The sequence below is a fragment of the Trichechus manatus genome, unplaced genomic scaffold (genome assembly GCF_000243295.1).
Source record: "Trichechus manatus latirostris isolate Lorelei unplaced genomic scaffold, TriManLat1.0 scaffold00002, whole genome shotgun sequence".
NCBI classification, from domain to species: domain Eukaryota; kingdom Metazoa; phylum Chordata; class Mammalia; order Sirenia; family Trichechidae; genus Trichechus; species Trichechus manatus.
In genome coordinates, this window is record NW_004443938.1 from 44,898,331 (window position 1) to 44,909,911 (window position 11,581).

Consider the following 11,581-nt stretch of genomic DNA (forward strand, 5'->3'; position numbering starts at 1 on the left):
GTGAAATATCCACTTAAAATTTAGGAAGAAGAGAGCCTTCCAGTGGGGCTCCTTCTTCACTTCTGCAATAGGTGGATCTTGAGAAACAGGTGGAAGCAGTGGTTAATAAAACAGTGTTCTCAGATTGACCAACGATATAGAATACAGTGGTAACAAAGTCATCACTGTAGTTGGCAACCAACAAAGTATAAAACCAGTACAGTAAGTTCATTTTTCTTTCAGAACATCCTGAACAGATGTTTACCATTATTGATTTGCAATGAGAGGGAGCTTACAGATATTTCTTTAATAAAACTTCTACCACCTTCCTTTATAAAACTGATGGTTGAAAAAGGACTGAGAGGTTCCTGTGTAAGAATACTTTTGTATGTATCTACTTTAGAATTGATACAGGGAATAAAATTCTCAGGCCTCTAATCTGGTAAATTTTGGGGTACAAATCTAGATCCCCCCTCTCCCTTGGTTAAAGGGAGACAAAAATGGATTATGTCTGCTTAGCATCACTTTTTGCTGGGTGTATCTGAAAACACGCCTGATGTTAGGACACGTGCAGGACAGCGCCATTTCTCAGCGTTTCACCTGCTGTTGTATTCTCCTCCCCCTCCCTCAAGTCCCTCCCAGGTGATACTGCTCATCCTGGCTTTCAAGCTTTTTTTTTTATTTTTTTAACCTCTAACATTTTAAAGAGGAACATGTGAGATGGAACAGAAAGTTCCCATAGTTCGCACAAGAATAAAACAATCTTGTCATTCAGGATGTTTTCAGTCCTGATTCCTTCCTATAGTCATCAAACTAAGAAAGAGGGCTAGGAGGAAGAGTCTTCAAATGAGCTAATTATAAGGAACTTTTAACACATGGTCACTGCAAGATGAATCTTCCTCCTTCAAGCTAATGTGAACTTGAGGAGAGTCATCATGTTTATGGACATGATGCTTTACCTGTGTTGTTTTGGAAACACTGGTTTCTGAAATGTGTTAAAACAACAATAATAAAAATCAGGGTCACAGTAGAGCTCATCAATCTCAACACGTTACAATTCTGCCACCTGGTGGCGACTCTTTAAAGTACTACCAAATCCCTAAAAAAACGAAACCCATTGCCCTGGAGCCAATTCTGACTCATAACGATTCGACAGGACAGAGTAGAACTTCCCCCATAGGCTCTCCAAGGCTGTAATCTTTACAGAACAGACCACCACATCTTTCTCTCACGGGGCTGGTGGGTTCAAACTGCCAGCCTTTTGGTTAGCAGCCAAGTGCTCAACCCCTGCACCACGTGGGCTCCTTCACTACAAGTATACTTGGGGGTAATGTGATATAAAACCAGGACACAATGTACTAGCTGCTTGTTTGTCTATGCTTGGCAGGTTACTAGTTGTGGTCAGACAGGCACTGGGTGAGGGATCTACATTTGGCAGTTGTTGATGAGAGTAGTGACATGTTCGGAGAGGATTCAGAAGGAAGCCATGCTTCTTTTAGGAAAGTGTTTAGGAAGTGAATAGTGCAGATTAGTAATGGGGTGAACACCTTTCCACTCTCACACTGTTATGCATTTAATTTTAGGTCAAAATTAAGCCGTAGTCATTTGCAACTGGCTGGCTGGTGGCTGGCATTTGGAAATTAGTTATTGGATTCAACATAGCATAGGATTGGTTGATAAACATTCTTTGAATTCAGATTGATCCAGAGCACAAATTTAAATAGCCTTTATCAAAACTGGATATTTGGTCTTGTCATTGAAAGCACCAGATAAAGACGGTTCATGAAAATTGCATAATTTTCTTCTTTCTCAGGTTCATAACCTGTCTAACAAATGTGGGCTAAAATCACATCTGAGAAGCTGGACATGTATTTGTGATGCTCTTTTTATAGATGAATACTAAGTGGAAGATACTTTTTACAGCACTAACTTTAAGGTTCTGAAGTATAATATTCCGACTCAAGCTGTTTATTGAGAAATTGAATTTTGTTAATTCTCTGCATATGAGTTCTTTGGTGGGTATTGGTCATTTGTAGTAATATTGACACACTAATGCCTGAATGGAGCCCCTGGGTGGTACAAATCATTAACGAGGTTGGCTGCTAACTGAAAGGTTGGAAGTTCTAGTCCACCCAGAGGTGCCTCAAAAGAAAGTCCTAGCAATCTGTTTCTAAAAAATCAGCCATTGAAAAACCTATGGAGCACAGTTCTAGTCTGACATAAATGGGTTTGCCATGAGTTGGAATTGACTTGATGGCAACTGGTTTTTGGTTTAGAGCTTGAATAAGCTTGAATAGAGATTTCCTGCAGTATGGAAAATGTATATTTTCCCTTTAAAATACATATCAGTATCCAAAACACTTATCCTTTGGCCTAAACTGTACTTAGATTTTAAAGTTGTAACATTAAAGCTGCTAGAGAAATAATTTTCTTTGGCTCTATTCTTTCCTTCTCTGAGCATTCCTTTTACTTCAGCCCCAAAGACCCCTTATCAGCACAGGGACTCTCAATGATTGCTCATATCTCTCTTCTTAGTTTTCACATTTTAAAAGTCTGCAGTTCAAAGTTCAGCTTTCCAATAAAATTCAAGAAGAAAACATGCAGCCAGCTCATTGTATACAGATCTATACAGGTCATGCTGGTTATAAAGACTTGGTATAAACACTGCACATACTTGCAAGGAACTCATCAAATTTCAATAAGTTTCTATAATACTAGAAGTGCAAACTCTTATCTACCCCTCACCCCTTGCCATCCTCCATGAGAAATATACACAAATATAATTTATAGAAATGTTTTTTCTAGCTCTAAACAGGTTAAAGAATAAGTGAGAAATATAAAGAAAAGACAGGCTACCACACTATCAAACGAGCTAATATGTGTGAAATGCTCTCTCATCTATAATGTTCTAACATGTATTAATAATAGGGTTGGCATAATCAATTTCACACGGCAGGGCTTTCTGAAGATACTCTTAGGTTGCCTGTAGTATAGTGAATATCATCCTCTTCCTATAAGTGCCTGGGGGTGGGGTGGGGTGGGGTGTGACGGGTGTAAAGAAGAACAGGGTTTTGACACTGAGAATAGGAGCTTGTCCGGGTCAACTGTGCTAAAACAAATATGAGGCTCTCCCATATAGGCACTTCCCACTTCAGGAATTAACTTTTAAGTCTTACTTCTTAAAGATGTTCTTAAAAGTCCAAATTACGATCAAAAAGAAAATGGGTGAGAACTGAAAATGATGGGAAACTTGACCGATAATAACTACACCATGTTGGATTTGTAACATGAAATGGAATTACTCAAGGCTATCCTTTCCTTGGTACTTGCCCCCACCCTAAAATTGTGTAAAATTTAACCGACTAGTTTATGAAGAAGACTTAATACAAGTGATGGAGTGTTATTATGAGCTAGGTGTTGTGTTAGGTGCTTTGCATACACTATATGATTTATCCCCTCACAGTAATACTTGGAGGTCGATATTATTATCCTTATTTTTCAGTGGGTTTCTTACAGTTAGAGGGGACAAGAAACTTGCCTGAGCTCACTGAGTAAAGGCAGGTGCCTTTCCCGTGGTGGAAGGGCAAGCAGGGCCACAAAATGGAGCACTTGGTCTAAAGACAGCATTCCTGTTTCCTTGTTGTTGTTAGGTGCCGTCAATTCAGTTCCAATTCATAGTGACCCTATGTACAACAGAATGAAACACTGCCTGGTCCTGTGCCATCCTCACAGTCCTTGTTATGCTTAAGCCCACTGTTGTAGCCACTGTGTCAATGTAACTCATTGAGGGTATTCCTCTTTTTTGCTAACCCTCTACTTTACCAAGCGCAATGTCCTTCTCCAGGGACTGATCCCTCCTGATAACATGTCCAAAGTATGTGAGATGTAGTCTCGCCATCCTTGCTTCTAAGGAGCGTTCTGGTCATACTTCTTCCAAGACAGATTTGTTCGTTCTTCCAGCAGTCCACAGTATATTCAATATTCTTCTCCAACAACACACTTCAAAGGCATCAATTTTTCTTCCTTATCCATCGTCCAGCTTTCGCACGCATATGAGGTGATTGAAAACACCGTGGCCTATACCTTAATCTTCAAGGCGACATCTTCACTTTTGAATACTTTAAAGGGGTATTTTGCAAAAGATTTGCCCAATGCAATGCGTCTTTTGATTTCTTGACTGCTGCTTCCATGGATGCTGACTGTGGATCCAAGTAAAATGAAATCCTTGACAACTTCAAGCTTTTCATCATTTATCGTGATGTTGCTTATTAGTCCAGTTGTGAGGATTTTTGTTTTCTTTATGTTGAGGTGTAATCCATACTGAGAGCTGTGGCCTTTGATCTTCATCAGTAAGTGCTTCAACTCCTCTTCACTTTCAGCAAGCAGTTGTGTCATCTGCATATTGCAAATTGTTAATGAGTCTTCCTCCAATCCTGATGCCCCGTTCTTCTCATATAGTCCAGTTTCTCAGATTATTTGCTCAGCATACAGATTGAATAGGTATGGTGAAAGGATACTACCCTGATGCACACCTTTCCTGACTTTAAACCACGCAGTAATCCCTTGTTCTGTTCAAACAACTTCCTCTTGATCTATGTAACAGGTCCCTGTTTCCTTAGTGGCTCTCAAAGTGGAGAAGTTGAGGGAGGCTCACCGTGTCCCTCTTCTGTTGAGAAACACAACTCTGTGTTGCAGAGGAATGTTGGGAAGGAATAAAGGTTGAAAATAAAGGTTTCCTACAATTTATCTTTTTTTTTTTAAATTATGAAAACAAACCACTTTTAAGAATATTTTTTAAAATGATGAAAATCATCACTTGTCCATAATACATCTGCTGTTTGCACTTGGTACATTTCTTGCAAAGGTTTTTCTTACGTGTTTTTTTTTTTAATCTATTAATATAAATATGACTATGCAGTACATGGAGCTCTGGTGGTACAATGGTTAAGCTAACTGAAAGGCTGGCGGTTCAAAGCCAGCAGCCATTCCACGGGAGAAAAGACATGGTAATCTGCTCCTGAAAAGATTACCCACTACTGATGATTCAATTCTGATTCATAGCAAGTAGGACAGAGTAGAACTGCCCCATGGGTTTTCAGGGAGCGGCTGGTGGATTTGAACGGCCAACCTTTTGGTTAGCAGCCATAGCTCTTAACCACTGCACCACTAGGGCTCCTTACAGCCTAGAAAACCCTATGAGACAGTTCTATTCTGTCCTATAGGACCCCTATGAGTCAGAATAGACTCAGTGGCATACAACAACAAAACATGCAGTACATATATTTTGTGTGCTTCTTTTCCCACTTAATATAATGTCATAAGTATTTCATCATTGTCTATTGTTTGAATTGAAAGGTATATATAACAGTGTGTTGACAGATTAAGATTTGCATTTGATAGACCTGTTTTCATGTTTCTAAGTACCACTAACCATTTTATTTAGATGGAGTTTAATGGTGTCCCCTGCCATGCTTCTAATTTTCAATCTTGAAAGCTGGTGGGTTCTATTCACAGCTCACACTTAGCACTTACCCTGACCATCCTCCACACATATTTGCTGACTTGTATTATTCATGTCCATGTCTGTCTTTCTCAAGTCAATCTCTCACTTGCACGCACGCTGTCTCTCTTGCTGTTGCTCACTTGCTGGCGGTGATGCTATCTTATTTATCTTTGCATTTAGTAAGCTCTTCATAAATGTTTGTTATAAAACAAACTGCCAAGCCTTTAACTTTTAGTAACCTTTAAAAAAGTAGACACTCTTCCCTCAAAAAAGAAAGAACACAAATTCAGAGAGAAGGTAAGCATGGCTCCATGAGCTGAAGTTCTAAAATATAATACAACTCCATAGAGATGGAAAACTCTAAAAAAATTATATTTCTGATGACACACTCATAAATAATTATAATGTGCGAGGTAAGCCTCTGGAATTCGGGTTTCTGGGCCTTAGTACCATCTATCACTAACCTGTGTAACCTTGGGTCATGCTCTAAGTTCAGGGCTCTTCTTCCTCATATGTAAATTAATAGTCAGGATCTTTAAGGTCTCTTCTAGCTCTAATGTTCTATGATTCTTTCTAAACCATCCAGTTGTGCTACTACTCCACTTCTCTTTTGCTTTTGTCTTGTCTACCAAATAGAATGCTGTGTTGGAAAAGTTAAAACATACACTGCTGAGAGAAAATGGAAGTTGGAATTAGAACAGAAGGTTATAAGAAAACTTACATGAGTTAAAATCTCCAGTTCCAGATGGGTAAGTATCTTCATTTCAGAAAGAGGGAAAAATGTGGATTCTAGAAGCCACAGAGGGAAATGCTTGAGACACTGTATAAAAAAGTCGGTGTGTGCACTTAGAAAAGAGAGGTGATCACTGGGGGCCAGCAGGGTTTTCCACAAATAAACCATAGCCAACTAAAACAGAGACCTGCCTCAAGAGAAGCTGAAGTGATAAAATTACCCTCGTTTTGACTGACTGAATAGGGTACCTGAGTACTATCCAACAGTGTGATGTATCTGTTGAAAACATTAATGAATGCTCAGGTGCATTAATGGAAATACGATGACAGACCAAGGGAGGGAGGGGTCCTACTGTCCCCTGTACTTGTCACTACATTTTGGGTATTATGGTCTATTCTAGGTGCCATATTTTGAAAGGAATATTTCATACTAAAGAATATTGATTGGTGGGGATATGAAGTTAGAAATTAGGTCATATGAAGAATGCCTAAGCTAATGGAATATTTAATCTAGGGAAGCAGAAGATTTAGCTATTTTCAATCCTTAATGGTTTATCAGGCAAAAGAAGATATAAATTTAACGTGTTTGGCTATAGAAACACAATCATTACATAGAGTTTTATTTCTAGGCAGTTTTGCTTCAATATGACCCATAGCTTTCCAACAGCTAGAGTTGGCCTTATCATAACATTGTAAAACCCTTGTCTCTATAAGTGTTCAAGCAAAGGCTGCAAGTCCATATCAAGTGTCATATAAAAAGAATTCATGTATTAAGATAGCAATAGGATCAGATGATCTCTAGGGCTCATGTGAATAATAATTTATAATTCTAAGTTAGTTTAAAACTTGGGATCTATTTTTTTATGGAAACTTTTATAAATGGACATTAGGATCACTGGTCAAAAAAGTCTCATGATGTTTTTGAATTCTTCAATTGAAAATACATTCTTGAGTCTAGGGAACAGATGGCTTTAAGGTATAAAGGGAGAAGAAAAGGAGGATCATTAGCTTCCCTTTGCTGGGGGAAAGATCTAGCCTGAGATGACATCATAAAATGGTGGATGAAACATTTTGAAATCCATGTGGCAGATCTTAGCCATGCCTTGTGAGGAAATCAACATGTGACTCATGGCCTTTCAGATGATATCTAGGTGATCTTAGGTATTTTCTTTTTTGAAATGGGACTAGTCATACTTACAATAAAATAGCTTACAGAGACCAAATGAAATAATGGATGTAACATGCCCAGCAGAGTACTGGACACATGATAGTTACTCAGTAAAGGCAGGGATTCCTCACATTATCTATATGTGTGTGCTTCTTCCAATTTTCAAAACACTTTTACATACATTATCTCATTTAATTCTTACAATTACCCCATTTATATGAAGAATATTGACTATACGACGGACTGCCAAAAGAACAAACAAATCTATCTTGGAAGAAATACAGCCAGAATGCTCCTTAGAAGCAAGAATGGTGAGACTACATCTCACATAGTTTGGACATGTTATCAGGAAGGACCAGTCCCTGGAGAAGGACACCATGCTTGGTACAGGGTCAGAGAAAAAGAGGATGACCCTCAAAGAGATGGATTGACACAGTGGCTGCAATAATTGGTTCAAGCATAACAACGAATGTGAGGATGGCACAGGACTGGGCAGGGTTTCTTTCTGTTGTACATAGGGTCGCTGTAAGTCAGAACTGACTCAACAGCACCTAACAACAGCAACAACATATGCCAGGCACTGTGCACTTTAAAACCATTATGTTTTCTAATCCTCATAGTAACTCTTTGACAAATGTGCTGTTAATATGTTCATTTTACATATATACTTATACATGCACTTACATGATATTTAGAAACAATTTTAATTATAGATTACCAGTATTTAAGAACAGTATACCAAGCTGTATACAGGTACGAGATCTTCTATATAAAATGCCCATCAAAGGGACTGAAAATAAATATGGTTGGCTCTGTGTGGTGGTATTTTGGGTGGGTTTTATTCTTGAATCTTTAGAAGTTTATGTGCTTTTAAATTTTTCAACTGAAAACATGTACTATTATATTTATAGAAAATTGACAGAAGAGCAGATACATAAATAAAAGAATCTAAGGAAGACATGAAGAGAATAGTTTTTCATGGACAGGTTCCCCTTCTTTCAATTCTAGCAGTAGAAGATACTAGATATCCTGAATGACAATGCTTCAGAAAACGATTAAAAATACTGGATAACAAATTGAAAGCGATGGAAATAGAAACACTTACGTGTACCAGAACCGGGGTGGGTGCAGCCAAGGTAGGTGTGGAAACTGGCTCTGGGTGGGTAATGATTTCAGCAGGAACTGCTCCATCTTCATCCTCAGGGGGCTTCTGATCTGCACAGCGACCAATGTCTGCATTTTTGAAGGATACAGGCCGTGCAAAGTCCATGGGGCTAACGGAATATAATTTATAATATTTTATCTAAGGTTTTATTGTCTTGCTTCTTTAAAATTAAAATAGGTCCTCCCTTTCCCCCCTTTTTTTGAGGGCCATCAGTATAATTTTCTAAATGCAACCTGAAGATCATCAATTCCTTTCCCTAGCTTTTTGACCACGCGGGTTTGGATAGTGTGGAAGCAACAGGGCTTCTCATACGAAAACGAAAAAAAAAAAAAAGTAGCAAGGAGACTGACTTACACAGAGTTAATAACTAGGTTCCACACACAGCCTTCAAAAGGAGGAATGTTTCTGAGTGGTGAAGGTTGAAATTCCGGTGGAGCACCCCCAACAAAAAGCTTTTTAACTTCAATAGCCTGTTCCACAGTCAGGTTTTGCATATGTCTTCTATCTTCATCAACTTGAACAGTAAAGATGCTGATCGGAAATATTAAAAATAAACAAGTGTAAAACACACAATGCTCAATATGTTTGGAAATCAAACTCTTTCCTGCTACTCTTCACCGATCCCTCCTGTAGCTTTGAAGTATGATGATTAGGAGCTCTACACTAAACAAATTATTATTGTTTCTCAGGATCCTGTCCCTCTGCCTCCTTTGTTAACTCTCCCCAAGAGTTTACTGAAGCCAGGCAATGGTGTAACTGCAATATTAGTTTCTGGTGGAGTTGACAACAGTGGTCTGCAGCCCAACATGAGCCGGTAAGAGCTGAGGCTTCTGTACTGTGGAGTAATGTCTAATCGTGTAGGGCTCAGTGAGTTTAGCACAGCATGGGGTCACGTTTTGTTTGGCTCTTTATTTCTTGGTTTGTGCCAGCTATTATCTTCTTGCTAGGGGACAAACTGTACTCCTGAGAGCTTAGATTGCAGGAATCAACAGCAAACACATACCGTACCACTTATAAAGAATGTAGCTGCTGGCTTTTGAATAGAAGAGGCAGGAAGGAACGCCATGCTAATTGTTCCTTGCAATGATTTTCCTTAGTGCCTCTTTCATTAATTTCCCTAATTTGCTTATCAGAGATAACTCACATATTACTAATTGAGAATCTCATGGTACTTATTCAGAACAATTGTTAGCTCCTGGGGCGAAGAATCCTAAGGAGACAAAGAGTTCTGATGATGAAAATGACCAAAGGCATTTTCCCTTTTGTTATAGGAGCAAGTTTTCAGCTTCAGTACCAACAGTCAGCGTGACAGTATTAGTCATAAGCATTAGTCACTAGCCTGAGGATTCTGAATGGATTACCGAAAACTTACTTCATATCGGGGGAGAAAACGAAAGTACTTGGGTGGAAAACTCAGCCCTAAACTACCATCTCACTGGATTTTATAAAGAAGAAAAACCACATGCAGAACTGGAAACAATAAACCAGGGAAAAGATACTCTGAATTGGCATTGAGCAATCGTCCACTTTTGGACAATTCAAAATGTAAGAGAATGGAACAAAAGGTAGATGTCACTACGACTCAAAAATGTTGCTGTTCAGGGGATGGAGAGAAGGTGGGTCAGATTTAGTTTCAAAGGAAAGTATAGGCAACCGACATATTGGTGTTCTATCAGCTTCTGGAAGAATGTTTTGACAAAAATCAGGAAGTTCAACCTCACTGGTAAAAGTGTGAGTTTTATAAGACGTTTAGAAAACCACTAACTTCTGGGCATGTGTGACTCACTGAGAAGTCAGTCCTACCCCAACGTCTTTTTCTCTTTTGCTAAAAGCGACCTCTTAATAACATGACACAGGAATGTTCCTAGGAGTTTTAATGCAGGCTTCAAGCCACTATGAAAGATCATCCGAGGAGAGCAAATCTCTGCTCTTGATTAGAATTTTTAAGGAGCCTCTTTTTGGTGTAGACTCTCTCTAGTCTGGTTATTCCCCAAGGACCGTAATAGTGGTCTTTTCATACTAGGTCACAGGCTGGTGATGTAGAATGAACATGGATTTTAAAAGGAACAGATTGAGATTAAGCGCTGGTTTGGAAGCTGACTAGCTGTGGGATCGTGGGCAAATTATTTAATCTTGCTTAGTCTCATTTTATTCATTTATAAAATGGGGATAAAAATACCTACTTCAAACAATGGAAAACATTAGTTAAGGAACTGCATTAATTCTGTGCCTATGTGAATTATTTTTTCACAGAGGAGAAACCCAACTTAGTCATTTACCTTACTTGCCTAAGCAGCTTTCTAGGCTCTTGGGGTTTAGTGTTTTAGTCCAGTGAGAACTGCTTGCCACTGAGATGGACTCAGAGCTTAGAGCTGATACAGAAGGCAGGAGTCGCTGAAGTACCAAGAAATTAGATAATGAAAGGACTGAGAATTTGGAGGAGGAAGTGTTAGAAAAGGAGAGAGAATTAGGGAGAAGGATAAAGAAAGGCAGAGGGGGAGAAAGAAGAGTAAGAACAATCTTGAGAAGTTTGCCCCTGAATTTGGTAAAAATCCAGTGCTTTTGTGAGGTGGGACTGAAGTTACCACTCTTATCTAGGGTTTTAAGGAAAAAAAAAGATGATTGACATTTATGGTCTGAAAAGTGTTGAAAGAAAGCAAATATTTTCAAATTTAATAATAGTATCATAATCAACATGAAGCAATACAAATCTTTGAGGTCACAATAAAAGGATAAGGATAAATAATTGGCTGAATATAGATGGAGGTGTTAAATCCTGGCTCTGTTACTTACTAGCCATGTGACTTTGGGCAGATTGGTTAATACCTCCTCATCTGTGAGGAAAGCATATTAATACGGATACAAAATACATCTATAAGAATTAAAGGACATAATCTTCATTTAGTATTTGACAGAGAACATGCCATAAGTAGGTATATGAAGCATTAAAAATGTTTCTGGGTGAAGTTCTAAAGGTTATTAGTGATTTCTGCTTAATCAGTTTATGGTAGCAATTGCTTAAAGGGTAGATGAT

At 38.6% G+C, this 11,581-nt stretch overlaps 1 protein-coding gene across 1 annotated transcript in view; it reads right to left on the bottom strand.

Annotated features, from left to right (window-relative positions):
* The window catches only part of LAMA2 (laminin subunit alpha 2), a gene marked incomplete at its 5' end in the record, with an annotated part of 457,095 nt that overhangs the window by 16,620 nt on the left and 428,894 nt on the right, over positions 1-11,581 (bottom strand). Inside the window, 2 exons of the mRNA XM_012554936.2 lie at positions 8,488-8,656; positions 8,902-9,078. Of these exons, the coding sequence (XP_012410390.1) occupies positions 8,488-8,656; positions 8,902-9,078 (346 nt within the window). The remainder of the gene's footprint in view (positions 1-8,487; positions 8,657-8,901; positions 9,079-11,581) is intronic.